Below are 14,142 nucleotides of genomic sequence, written 5' to 3' on the forward strand. Positions count from 1 at the left end.
CTTCTCTTCCTCAGCTCAGCTATCTCCTGCTTCAGTTGCTCCAGGAGTCCTTCAGCTTGACTCACTTGAGCCTTCTCTTGGGCTCTGATCAGCTCCTTCACCTCAGAGCTCCTTCTCTCAATGGAGCGGATCAGCTCAGTAAAGATCTGATCACTGTCCTCCACTGCTGCCTGTGCAGAGCGCTGTTAAGAGAGAGAGACAGAGAGAGAGAGAGACAGAGAGAGAGAGAGAGAGAGACAGAGACAGAGACAGAGAGAGAGACAGAGACAGAGACAGAGACAGAGACAGAGACAGAGACAGAGACAGAGACAGAGACAGAGAGAGAGAGAGAGAGAGAGCGAGAGAGCGAGAGAGCGAGAGAGCGAGAGAGCGAGAGAGCGAGAGAGCGAGAGAGAGAGAGAGAGAGAGAGCGAGAGGAAAGAAAGCGAAGAGAGAAAATCTAGGGGGGCAGGGTTGCCGTTGCTCCTTGCTGGTGCAGCACAGTACAGCCGGTCAACAGGGATTGTTTGTTTAAGAGGTAGGAAGCAGGAAGCCCAGGAGAAAGTCAGTTAATGATTATAGACATAAGAGGCTGTTCTCTCTGTCTACAGTAGAGGCCAGCCTTACCCTGGCAGAGTCGAAGAGACAGGAAAGAAGATGAGAAAGTGCGGAGAACAGAGAAGAGCTGCAGTTCCAGTGCTGTTGTGTCCTCTCAGTGAGGCTGTGAAGGGCACAGTAACAGCAGGCGAGGTGGGGAAGGGGAACAAGCCCAGTAACAGTGAGGAAATGAGAGTGACCCGAGCTGCTGATCAGAACAGAGCCCCTCTGGCTGGCTCAGACCACCTGGGGATTCCCTGGGACTAACCCACAGCAGAAGCAACAACCGACTAAAGTGCTGAAACATCAAAACTCGGGTCGCCTGCAGCTACAGTGTGTGTGCGTGTGTGTGTAGTGTGTGCTAACTACAGAGGGAATCAAAACTGAGGCAGGAGTATTGCTGACTTACTGGGTATTTTGTCATGAAGTATTATTCTACCACCCATTATCAGCCTTAGGAATGTCTGGATCCAGATCATTATGTAATGAACCAGAGAGCAACACAGGCAGAATTTCTTTACACAAGGATCCATTTACTGGCATTATATCTCGTTTAAGCAAGAAATAATCTTAAAGTGGCAGCTTCTAACAAACTAACCAGAATAGTAAACACAGCCAGCAAAGTAATTGGTCCACCCCATGCACAGTCTGTTCCACAAGGCAACCAAACGGAAGTCACTGGCTGTTGTTGGCGACCCCTCCCACCTTCTACACCCTCAGCTCGAGAGGCTTCCCTCTGGCCGGCGCTTCAGAATGCCCATGGCTAAGGCCATTCAAACATTCATTAGCTCCTTGTGGACTACTAAATGCAATGTAAATTGTATTGGTATATGTATTTATCTATCCAGTGAAGTTGGGGCAGCAGTCAGTTGTGAGTGAATGTTTAATATCAATGTCCTATGTTTTTAGTGTATGCAGTATGATGGAGTGACTGATTTAAATGTGTGTGACGTGAGAATGTATTCGTATGTGATCCTTTTAATGTGAGGTGATGCCAAAGAAAAATGTCCATCCTGGACAGACAATAAAGTTGTATTATATTCTATTCCTGGCCAAGGTCTGTGTGTTTAAAAGAGTTTGGAGAAAGAGCCACAGTGCACCCTTGTGGTGTGGGATATGACAAGGGAAAGCACACAGCAATGAGAGCAGACTGAACTGACTGACAGAATGTATGATGATGGGAGGGCTGTTCTAGCGCCAGCAGGTATCAAACCATCCACACTCTGTGTGATTATATGCTCAGTTTCAATTAAATCAGGTGGACCTACTAAACTGACGTGCTTCAGCAGTATCCTGGCCGTATGTTTCATTCAAGCACCTCCAAATCAGGCCAAAAACTCAGCCATGAAATGTTTCTCAGAGAGATCCTGGCTCTTTCGGTTTATGAGATGTGTAGCTAATATCAGCATAGTGATGAAACTCTTCTCAGGTGAAAACAGCAACGTGTGTTAAAGACCATGAACACACCGTAAAAGACCTCAGGCAGCAGTGTAGACTATAGTAGTAGAGTGAGATGTACCTAGTTCGCTGCTGAGCGGTGGAGTGGTGGTCTCCTCCACCTCGCTGGTCATGGAGCGGGTGACGCGCCCCTTGCGGCGACCCTGGCTGTTGGCCGTGCGTCGACCCTTGAAAGCCACCGTGGGCTCTTTGTCCTCCCCGTCCTCGCCGGAGGTGTCGTCCCTGCAGGGGGAAGAGTGTCAGTCAGTCACACCACCTTCATCACCCTCCTCTTCCTCACTGCCTGGCCTGCTCAGTACATGTGTACTGTTGAGTTTGTTAACTTAAAACCTGATAAAAAGTGCAGAGGTTTGTCTGGGTTAAAAAAACACACACACACACACACACACACACACACACACACACACACACACACACACACANACACACACACACACACACACACACACACACACACACACACACACACACACACACACACACACACAGGAGAGCGTCGTTTTAAGTTTTGCAAGCAAGGCAATATATCCTGTCAGCGTCATGACAGGCCAGTGATTTTGTAGCCAGTGTTCTTCAATTCATCTTACCCTGGTCTGGCATCATTTATCTTCTAGAGGCGACCTGCTCTGCTGCCTGGCCCACTAAATATAGAAGTGCCAGCTGTGCCAACCAGGGTGTTGTGGGAGTCAGGGACTCCTCAGCTCAGGTACTGGAAGCACTGCAGATGCTTAATCATGATCAACAACACTCAGTCAGGGAGGGAAACACCTGTTCAATGTCCTGTCAGTCAGTAGCACTGAACAACAACCTATCCAAGCGCGTCTCCATTCAGAGAGCTACGCTAGAAGATTGGATATGATTATAGAATTCCATCCTTCGCTGTTCTTCCCTGTGAAACATGTGAGTCAACATGAGGACAACAACACACTGCAGTGAGTGAGCTCTCCATCTGTTCCGCTGCTCTGCTCACACAGATTGCAGTGTTCAGAAGCATCCACTGATTCCCCCATCCTCCTCTCCTTCACGCTGGCACCGTGCCCACGAAGATGCCAGGGCAGGGCAGTGTCACGCACAGCACACTCCAAGCTCAGGAGACTAGATGGATTATTGTAGCAACAGACAGTACGATAATGGTGTTTCAACTATGCCACTTTTACCCCCATCGGAAAAAGAAAGAAAATAAGTAAGGAATCTTACAAATGTGACTTTTAGTAGCCTCTTGGGAGTGAGAGAAGAAAAACAGGAAAACAGACGTTTTTTAAAGGGGGAAAATACAGATTTTTCACTGGATGGAAATTCTGGCTGAAGGTGGAGGAGTAACTAGTCAGGGGTGAAAAAAGCTCCATCTGATGATTACCTTTCCAGATCTAGTCAGGGCAGTCAAATCTAACTCCCACTCCATTTCCAATGAACTGACCTGGACCAATTCAGACGTCAGACGTGATTTAGTGCAGGGTCGGGGTGGGGGGGGGGTGAACTGAACATACTTTAAAATGACTAAAACCACATCTAAACTGTGTAGAAATTATAATGGCCCTACATTTATACAGTTTCTTGACTGTGTCCGGCTCGCTAATAGTCACCGAAATGAAAGCTAGACAGTCAGGGACGGAGAACTATTTTCTGCTAATTTCGACAGCAAGTATATATAACACATTTTCTGTGCGGCCCTTCAGACCTCGTTGAAGACCGAATGCGGCCCCCGGGGGAAAATACATTTGACACACCTAAATTTAGAGCGAGAGAGAAAGCAAGCAGACTCACTTCATTACATCCTCCTTGTCTTCCCCCTCAGTCTTCTCCTCATCCCTCTCTCCCTCCTTCTCTTTCTCTTTCTCTTTCTCTTTCTCCTTCTCCTTCTCCTTCTCCTCCTTCTCCTCCTGGCTGCTGCGGTTCACCTGCAGTTGTTGTTGCTGCTGCTGGCCATGCTGTTGGGGTGGAATACAAGACAACACACTAGTCACAAACATGATCCCTGGTGACTTACAAATATGTAAGCACATGTAAAACATGTATAAGAACCTATATAGAAACACACAAACAGATACATGAGCCATGTAGTAGTGTTGAGGTCATTCTGCCATGCATGCCAGTACATACACCACAAAAACAGCCCTTATGCCTTCATCTGGCGCCCAGAACCACTTCCTCTTCCACTTCCTGTCTGGGCTCAGGGTGAGGGTTCATATCATGAAAGAAATGCTGCAGACTGCCAAAGTCTGGCCACTAACACTGGTATAACTGGTGGTAACTACACTTATTCATGCATTGGAAATCACAGTTCCCTAAGTATATGGGAGGTGTGCTGTGTGTTCATGGTTTAATGAAAGCACTGTAAGTAAATGGATTTCTAGCTGAAGCCTATTCAATCCCTCTCATGTCTACTCTAATAACAGAGGCATTACATCCAGCTCTGGACAAGGAAACACAAAAAGACAGAGAGCAGGCTACATCAAAATGGACCATTCTCACAGAGATAGCATAACTCCATTTGAACCATGTCACCAGATTTAATGTTTCCCCTCTCAAAGATAAATTCAACGCAAAAAACAACAAATAAAAAGCCATAACTCAATAACAGCACTCCCTCCCTCCCCCACTTGGGACCTGGAGACTATAAACAGCAGCCTAATCATCTCCATAGACTATCACAATCTCCATTTGTTCTCTCTTAGCTCGGTGTCATGCACCTAAAACAGATCGAAAAACAAAAACACAGCCATTTACAGGAGTGTTAAATGAGTCAGACTCAGGCCACCTGCTATCTATGGTCTGCTTTGCTTTACAACAGAAGAGAACAGACTCAATAAGGCTGGGCGTTCATTAGCTTTTGTGTTGTTATTAGTACGTATTGTCGTGTGCTCCCTCCCCTCTTGTACTCACTAACGTTATCTGTTGTGACCCTGTGGAGACGATTCTCTGCTCTCCCTTCCCCACCCCCTCTCCTTCTACAAATCTCTCACTCGCCGACTCCCTCTCCCCCCTTCTGTACCTCTCCCCTCTCACACGCTCCTCTGTCTCCCTTTCTCTCCCTGTGTTATTAGCGTTAGCCCCAGTGCGGCTAACAAGCCCGTGGTGTTTGTGCACTGAGCTGAGCGTCGGCTAGCTAGGTAATAATCTGAGGTGTCTCTGGGAGAGATTAGGAAGAGACACTGCCAGCCGGCTGACGCCCACAGGAAAGGTCACTGGCTAATTAATGGACCATTTCATTAGCGCCCACCACACTGCACCCCACACACTGCAGCGCCGCTGGAGTTTAACTGCCTAACACCTGATCTGGGCCTAAGTGATAGCTGGGCGATCATTAGCAATGGAAACAACCTGTTAAATAAAAGTCACGTGGACAGACACATTAGTGCTGACACGAAGGGGGGGCACAACGGCAGGTGTCACATTCAAGGTCAAGTTATATTAGTCGTATGAACGGAATCTTGGTATACATCGTCCAACTAAAGGCTTACTTGCAGGTTCCTTCTCCACAATGCAACAATAAGAAATAATAAAAGATAAGCATATGAACATAAAGTAAATGGCTCAGTGGAATAGAATAAACATTTTAGCATAAGTATAATACAGGAAGGTACAATTTATAGTCCAACCTTTACACTTGTATTGGGGAATATGGGGATAGGGGGCAAGTGTATAAACTGATTAGTATAATAAGAGTCTGGTAGCAGCAGCTGTGATGTGTGTGTAGCATGAATGTATGTGTGTGTGTGTGTAGCATGAGTAATTGGTAAGGTGCGCAGTGTGCCAACATGATTGGTGTGCTGCTTGCATGACGACCTATCCTCTACTGATCCCACTACTCACAGAGCCCCATGGCTGTTTTACCTCTCCCTGCAAGTGGTACTCAACCCAGTCTTCTTATATTTTCTATTTTTCTCACCAATTTTGTAATATCCAATTATGATCTTGTCTCATCGCTGCAACTCCCCAAAGGGCTCGGGAGAGGCGAAGGTCGAGTCATGCGTCCTCCGAAACACGACCTGCCAAACCACACTCTAACACCCGCCCGCTTAACCCGGAAGCCAGTCGCATCAATGTGTCGGAGGAAACACTGTTCAGCTGAAGACCGTGAGCCTGCTGGCACCCAGCACACCACAAGGAGTCGCTATAGCGCAATGAGCCAAGTAAAGCCCCCCCTGCCAAACCCTCCCCTAACCCGGACGACATTCGGACAAATGTGCGCCGCCCTATGGGACTCCCAGTTACAACCGGTTGGGACACAGACTGGGATTGAACCCGGGTCTGTAGTGACGTCTCACTCCATGCACCTTAGACCGCAGCGCCACCTTAGACCGCAGCGCCACCTTAGACCGCAGCGCCACCTTAGACCGCAGCGCCACCTTAGACCGCAGCGCCACCTTAGACCGCAGCGCCACCTTAGACCGCAGCGCCACTCGGGAGGCCCCATAACCCAGTGTTTAACTGATAACCGTCTTTCACCTTGAGAATGCCTGAAGTGGATTGGTTAGGTTCCGTAAGGTTCAAGGTACAGTACCTGGCTCCTGCCACGGCGCCGATAGTTCCTGCGCACAATGTTCTTGTAGTTCTCGTTCTTTTTGGTCAGGTAGTAGAAGAGGACACTCTCTGCCACTGTCTGAAACAAAACAACATTACTAGGACCTCATCTCCCAAGCAGGATGACAATACAAGACTACTCAGGTGTCAGAACTTGGGGTCTACCACTGTGCATGGAGTGAGATCTTCCCAAATGTACCTTTCTCTCCAGGAAAGAAGCAATCAGGCCAAAGTTTTTTGGGTGCTGGATGAACCTGTGAGCACAAAGCAGACAGAGATACATATTTAACACTTTCTATCAAATGAATTATCTACAGGCACTCTGCCTTTTGATATGCAGGTAAATTGTGGAGAATGACGTATGTGTAGTTTGCCTGATGGGAGAAGAGGCTCCCATCAGCGATGACTTCAGTCACACATCCATCTCTCCAGAGATATTTCACTCTCTATTATTCATCTAAAGCATGCTCTCATCCACACTAACCTACAGCTCCTTCACCATACTTCTATCAGTGCATCCTACCTGACATTACTTTATATCCCAATAGGAAAACATAGCCAGTACTGAGCATTGCTTACATCTCTCCCAACTCTCTCTTACTGAGGGTTGAGGCTGAGAGGAGTCTGCAGCAGCAGGCATCACATCCACATCTCTCTCTCTCTGCACCGGGGCAGCATTCACAGTCTCTGATCTCCGTCTGTGGTTTACGTTTGGCTGGTTGATATATCCTCTCATTTCTCACAAAGAGGGAAGATTCACTTCCTCAACAACTCCCGGACCTTTGGATAGGTCAGACATTTCTATTCCAAATCTCAGTCCGACCAAACCACCATGCATGCCACTTCTCACTGCTCTCAGAAACACAAAGCGAGCTTTGTCTACTACTGCACAGCACACAGTTCTGCCATTCTATGCAGTGTATTTCTACGTCTGAGTGAGTGACTTACTTCTCACGGAAGGTGTCCTTCTCCTGCTCGCTCCACATGTTCATGACCTGCCGGTCCTTGTACACCTTCATGGGGTCGTCCATCAGGCCGTTCATGTTGATGAACTTGATACGTTGCTGCTCTGCGTCAAATAGCATGGGAGGGATGACCGCCAGCTGACGCATTTGCTTCTCGGTGTTCTGACACAAACACGCACCCGCACACGCGTGTAAACACACACACACAATCAGACAAACAGACAAAATGTCTTGGGGTGAGTAGGCTGTTAGTGTACACCAAAGTAGAGCTTTCCAAATACAGGAGGCTGAGATAAACAGTGCACAGAGGCAACGGTGGTGACACAGGCGCAACAGTCGTGTTGTGTTAAGTGTGTAAGAGGTCATGAGATTTAGAGGAAGTCAGGGAGGAGGAGGGGAAGAGGGCGATGCTGCACGCCTAGGGTGAGCAGTCAGTGCTTATCCAAGCCTGGGCTGACCTTACAGATAAACACCGCCCCTGTACTGTACTCAGTGTGATGACTAGCCCTGTTATTCACAAGCCAGCTCTGCTTGTCCTGTGGAACTCTCACAGCAGGGACCCTGTGGCTGACATCTCTCCCCCTTTCATCCTCAGCATGCCTTTCAGAGGGGAGGGGAGGGAGGAATGAGGGTGACTGGGGAAGAGAGGAAGTGACATCTCTAACCACTGTGCAGAGTTCAAACTCATCGGTTGTGCAAGTGGCAGAGCTAGAGTCTCTTTACTCTGTGTGTGTTTGTGTGCATCTACACTGTCTTCAGAAAGTATTCATACCCCTTGACTTAATCCATATTTTGTTGTGTTACAGCCTGAATTCAGAATTCTTCTGACTCATCTACACACATTACCCTATAATGATAAAGTGAAAACATGTTTTTTTGAAAATGAAATACAGAAATATATCCCATGAGTATTCACACCCCTGAGTCAATACTAGAATCACCTTAGCAGAGTCTTTCTGGGTAAGTCTCTAAGAGCTTTGCCCATCTGGATTGTATATTTGGCCTTGTGTTTTAGGTTATTGTCCTTCTAAAAAGGTGAATGTCTCCCAGTGACTGAACCAGGTTTTCTTCTAGGATTTTGCCTATGCTTAGCTCTATTCCATTTATTTATATCCTAAAAAAACTCCCTAGTATTGCTGATGGCAAGCATACACATAACATGATGCAGCCACCACCATGCTTGAAAATATGAAGAGTGGTACTCAGTGATGTGTTGGATTTGTCCCAAACATAACAATTTGGATTCAGGACAAAGTTAACTTATTTGCCACATTTTTTGCAGCTTTACTTTCGTGTCTTATTACAAACAGGATGCATGTTTTGAAATATGTTTTATTCTGTACATGCTTCCGTCATTTATGTTAGTATTGTGGAGTAACTTAAATGTTGTTGATCCATCCTCAGGTTTCTCCTATCACAGCTATTGAACTCTAACAGTTTTAAAGTCCCAGTTGGCCTCACGGTAAAATCTTTTAGCGGTTTCCATTCTCCCCGGCAACTGAGTTCGGAAGAACGCCTGTAACTTTGTAGTGACTGGATGTATTGATACACCATCCAAAGCAAAATTAATAACTTCACCATGCTCAAAGGGATAAGACATTTTAGCAATTTGTAAAAATAAAAAATCTAAAAAGACATTATTCCACTGACATTATGGAATATTGTGTCTAGGCCAGCGTCACAATCTCAATTTAATCAACTTTAAATTTGGGCTGTAACAACAAAATGTGTAAAAAGTCAACGGGTGTGAATACTTTCTGAAGGCACTGTATCTGTCTGGATCACACATCAAAATCAAATTAAATTAAATTAGTCACAAGCGCCGAATACAACAGGCGTTTCACCTTACAGTGAAACGCTTACTTACAAGCCCCTAAGCAACAATGCAGTTAAAAAAAAAAATAAGAATAAGAAATAAAAGGAACAAGTAATTAAAGAGCAGCAGCAAAATACAATAGCGAGACTATATACGGTACAGGAGATACCGGTACAGAGTCAATGTGCGGGGGAACCGGTTAGTCGAGGTAATTGAGGTAATATGTACATGTAGGTAGAGTTATTAAAGTGACAAAACGTAGATGATAACAGAGAGTAGCAGCAGCATAGAAGGGTGGGCAATGCAAATAGACTGGGTAGCCATTTGATTAGATGTTCAGGAGTCTTATGGTTTGGGGGTAGAATCTGTTTAGGAGCCTCTTGGACCTAGACTTGGCGTTCCAGTACCGCTTGCCGTGCGATAGCAGAGAGAACAGTCTATGACTAGGGTGGCTGGAGTCTGACAATTTTTAGGGCATTCCTCTGACACTGCCTGGTATAGAGGTCCTAGATGGCCAGTGATGTACTGGGCCATACGCACTACCCTCTGTAGTGCCTTGCGGTCAGAGGCCGAGCAGATGCCATACCAGGTAGTGATGCACCCAGTCAGGATGCTCTTGATGGTGCAGCTGTGAACCTTTTGAGGATGTGGGGACCAATGCCAAATCTTTTCAGTCTCCTGAGGGGGAATAGGTTTTGTCGTGCCCTCTTCACAACTGTCTTGGTGTGCTTGGACCATGTTAGTTGCTCCACTACAGCCCCGTCGATGAGAATGGGGGCGTGCTCAGTCCTCTTTTTCCTGTAGTCCACAATCATCTCCTTTGTCTTGATCACGTTGAGGGAGAGGTTGTTGTCCTGGCACCACACGGTCAGGTGTCTGATCTCCTCCCTATAGGCTGTCTCGTCGTTGTCGGTGATCAGGCCTACCACTGTTGTGTCATCGGCAAACTTAATGATGGTGTTGGAGTCGTGCCTGGCCATGCAGTCATGAGTGAACAGGGAGTACAGGAGGGGACTGAGCACGAACCCCTGAGGGGTCCCTGTGTTGAGGATCAGCATGGTGGATGTGTTGTTACCTACCCTTACCACCTGGGGCGGCCTGTCAGGAAGACCAGGATGCAGTTGCAGAGGGAGTTATTTAGGTTATTTCCCAGGGTCCTTAGCTTAATGATGAGCTTTGAGGGCACTACGGTGTTGAACGCTGAGCTGTAGTCAATGAAGAGCATTCTCACATAGTTGTTCCTTTGTCCAGGCGGGAAAGGGCAGTGTGGAGTGCAACAGAGACTGCATCATCTGTGGATCTGTTAGGGCGGTATGCAAATTGGAGTGGGTTTAGGGTTTCTGGGATAATGGTGTTTTTGTGAGCCATGACCAGCCTTTCAAAGCACTTCATGGCTACAGATGTGAATGCTACGGGTCGGTAGTCATTTAGGCACATTACCTTAGTGTTCTTGGTCACAGGGACTAAGGTGGTCTGCTTAAAAAAAATAGGTATTACAGACTCGGACAGAGAGAGGTTGAAAATGTCAGTGAAGACACTTGCCAGTTGGTCAGCGCATGCTCGCAGTACACGTTCTGGCCCTGCAGTCTTGTGAATGTTGACCTGTTTAAAGGTCTTACTCACGTCGTCTGCGGAGAGTGTGATCACACAGTCATCCGGAACAGCTGGTGCTCTCATGCATGTTTCATACATTCATGTTTCATGTTTCAGTGTTATTTGCCTCGAAGCGAGCATAGAAGTAGTTTAGCTCGCCTGGTAGTCTTGTGTCTCTGGGCAGCTCTCGGCTGTGCTTCCCTTTGTAGTCTGTAATGGTTTGCAAGCCCTGCCACATCCGACGAGCATCGAAACCGGTGTAGTACGATTCGATCTTAGTCCTGTATTGACGCTTTGCCTGTTTGATGGTTCGTCGGAGGGCATAGCAGGATTTCTTATAAGCTTCCGGGTTAGAGTCCCGCTCCTTGAAAGCGGCAGCTCTAGCCTTTAACTCTAGCCTGTAATCCATGGCTTCTGGTTGGGGTATGTACGTACGGTCACCGTGGGGACGACGTCGTCGATGCACTTATTGATGAAGCCAATGACTGATGTGGCGTACTCCTCAATGCCATCGGAGGAATCCCGGAACATATTCCAGTCTGTGCTAGCAAAACGGTCCTGTAGCTTAGCATCTGCTTCATCTTACCACTTTTTTATTGACCGAATCACTGGTGCTTCCTGCTTTAAATTTCACTTGTACACAGGAATCAGGAGGATAGAAGCATGGTCAGATTGCCAAATGGAGGGTGAGGGCGAGCTTTATACACGTCTCTGTGAATGGAGTAAAGGTGGTCTAGAGTTTTTTTCCCCTCTGGTTGCACATTTAACATGCTGATAGAAATTTGGTATAACGGATGTAGGTTTCCCTGCATTAAAGTCCCCGGCCACTAGGAGCGCGGCCTCTGGATGAACGTTTTCCTGTTTGCTTATGGCGGTATACAGCTCATTGAGTGCGGTCTTAGTGCCAGAATCGGTATGTGGTGGTAGGTAGACAGCTGCAAAAAATCCAGATGAAAACTATCTAGGTAGATAGTGTGGTCTACAGCTTATCATGAGATACTCAGGTACCTCAGGCGAGCAAAACCTCGAGACTTCCTTAGATATCGTGCACCAGCTGTTGTTTACAAATATACATAGTCCACCCCCCCTTGTCTTATCAGACGCCGATGTTCTATCCTGCCGATACAGCGTATAACCAGCCAGTTGAATGTTGATAATATCATTGTTCAGCCACGACTCCGTGAAGTATAAGATATTACAGTTTTTAATGTCCCGTTGGTAGTTTAATCTTCCTCGTAGGTCGTCGATTTAATTTTCCAATGATTGCATGTTAGCTAGTAGAACGGAAGGCAGTGGGGGTTTATTCGATCGCCTACGAATTCTCACAAGGCAGCGCGGCCTCCGTCCTCTTTTTCTCTGTCTTCTCTTCACGCAAATGACGGGGATTTGGGCCTGTTCCCGGGAAAGCAGTATGTCCTTCACGCCGGGCTAATTAAGGGGGGGGGGGGGGGGGGGTCTGCCAGTTCGTGGCGAGTAATCGCTGTTCTGATGTCCAGAAGTTATTTTCGGTCATAAGAAACGGAGGCAGCAATATTATGCACAGAATAAGTAAAAATAAACAAACGACGCATTCGGTCAGGAGCATGTAAAATGTCAGCCATCTTCTCCGGGCCTTGACACTAAAAAGGCCACATCACATGCTTCCTGAACTGGTTATAAGTGTTACGCAGCTACAGTAACTGTGTCATTCAGCCTCACGTGACAAAGAAATTGGTGATTGAGAGGGTCAAGCAACAGGCATGACAAGAACACTGTATATTCATGAGTGAGAGAAAGGGCACTAAAGAGAGAGGGATATGGGGAATGACGGGTACAGAAAAGAGAGACGATGGAGGGAGAGGAAAAAAGAGGGAGGTGAAGTAGTGTAAGAGCTTTTGTCTATTGTCCTTGAGAACTATGACAAAATCATTGGTGTTGGGCGATTTTAATATTCATGTTGACAAAGAGACTGACTCCAAGACCATTGAAGTAATGAATCTTTTGAGCTCTATGGACTTTATCCAACATGTTACTGGGCCCACCCATAACCGCGGCCATACTCTGGACCTGGTTATTACCAAGAGGCTTTCTACTGGGCCCACCCATAACCGCGGCCATACTCTGGACCTGGTTATTACCAAGAGGCTTTCTANTACTCTGGACCTGGTTATTACCAAGAGGCTTTCTACTGGGCCCACCCATAACCGCGGCCATACTCTGGACCTGGTTATTACCAAGAGGCTTTCTATTGACATATCCTCTATAGTTGATATTGCTTTATCTGATCACCACTGTGGATTTTTTACTACCTTGTTGCCCATAGCACAGGGTAATGCTGAACACATTATTGAGAAACACTATCTTACCTCTGAAGTTGCTACCGATTTTATTGTGTCTGAACAATACTCCGTCACCTATCCTGACTTCCTCGTGACAATTTAGTTGATATCTTTAATAGCAAATTCAGGGCAACCATTGATGCCATAGCTCCAGTAAAGTTGAAAAAGGCCACATCCAAATGCCTTTGAATGAGTGAGGAAACTAATCAATTGAAGGTAAATTGCAAAAAGGCATAGTCGGAAGTGGAGGAAGTTTGCAGGTCCATTATGATATTCTGAGAGAGAAACTTGGCAAATATAACAAGGCAATTGGAAATGCCAGAGGGGCAAATTTTTCTAACTTGACCACTAATAATCAGAATAATTACAGAGTGCTCTTCTCGACCATTGATGGCCTGATAAATCCTACCCTCGCAAACCTGCGAACTTTCCTTTGCGGCATATTTCAGATATAAGATAAACGTTAGGCTGGGTATCAGTCAAGCAAGACCTGATGAGAAGTTTGATATGTGCCCTAGCCTACCACGCAAAGGCACTATGGATTTATTTTACATTGTTGACACAGATGTGCTCAGGAAAGTGATATCACAACTTAAGACTTCTACCTGCCTTCTCGATCCTATCCCCACCACCTTCAAAACAGTTTTTAATGCATATCTGAAGAATTTCAAGGTATTGTTCATCACTCCTTGTTCACAGGCACTTTTCCCCCCCTGCACTAAAAACTGATATGGTAAAACCCTTTCTGAAGAAAAGTCATCTAGATTCTTCAGCTCCTAACCATTTTCGGCCAATCTCCGGTCCAGTGGGTTAGCCTCTCCGGTCCAGTTCTAAATTGGTTTAGGACCCATTTAACCGGTCAATAGTTTGTCACCCTTGGTGAACATAACTC

General features: G+C 46.4%; 1 protein-coding gene across 1 annotated transcript in view; it reads right to left on the minus strand.

Moving 5' to 3' along the window:
* The window catches only part of LOC111958137 (nuclear receptor corepressor 2), a 131,495-nt gene that overhangs the window by 36,903 nt on the left and 80,450 nt on the right, over window positions 1-14,142 (minus strand). Inside the window, exons 12-16 of the mRNA XM_070437103.1 lie at window positions 7,507-7,685; window positions 6,758-6,812; window positions 6,539-6,637; window positions 3,799-3,962; window positions 2,096-2,256 (exon numbers count right to left, since the gene is read on the minus strand). Of these exons, the coding sequence (XP_070293204.1) occupies window positions 2,096-2,256; window positions 3,799-3,962; window positions 6,539-6,637; window positions 6,758-6,812; window positions 7,507-7,685 (658 nt within the window). The remainder of the gene's footprint in view (window positions 1-2,095; window positions 2,257-3,798; window positions 3,963-6,538; window positions 6,638-6,757; window positions 6,813-7,506; window positions 7,686-14,142) is intronic.

The sequence above is a fragment of the Salvelinus sp. IW2-2015 genome, linkage group LG33 (assembly GCF_002910315.2).
Source record: "Salvelinus sp. IW2-2015 linkage group LG33, ASM291031v2, whole genome shotgun sequence".
NCBI classification, from domain to species: Eukaryota; Metazoa; Chordata; class Actinopteri; order Salmoniformes; family Salmonidae; genus Salvelinus; species Salvelinus sp. IW2-2015.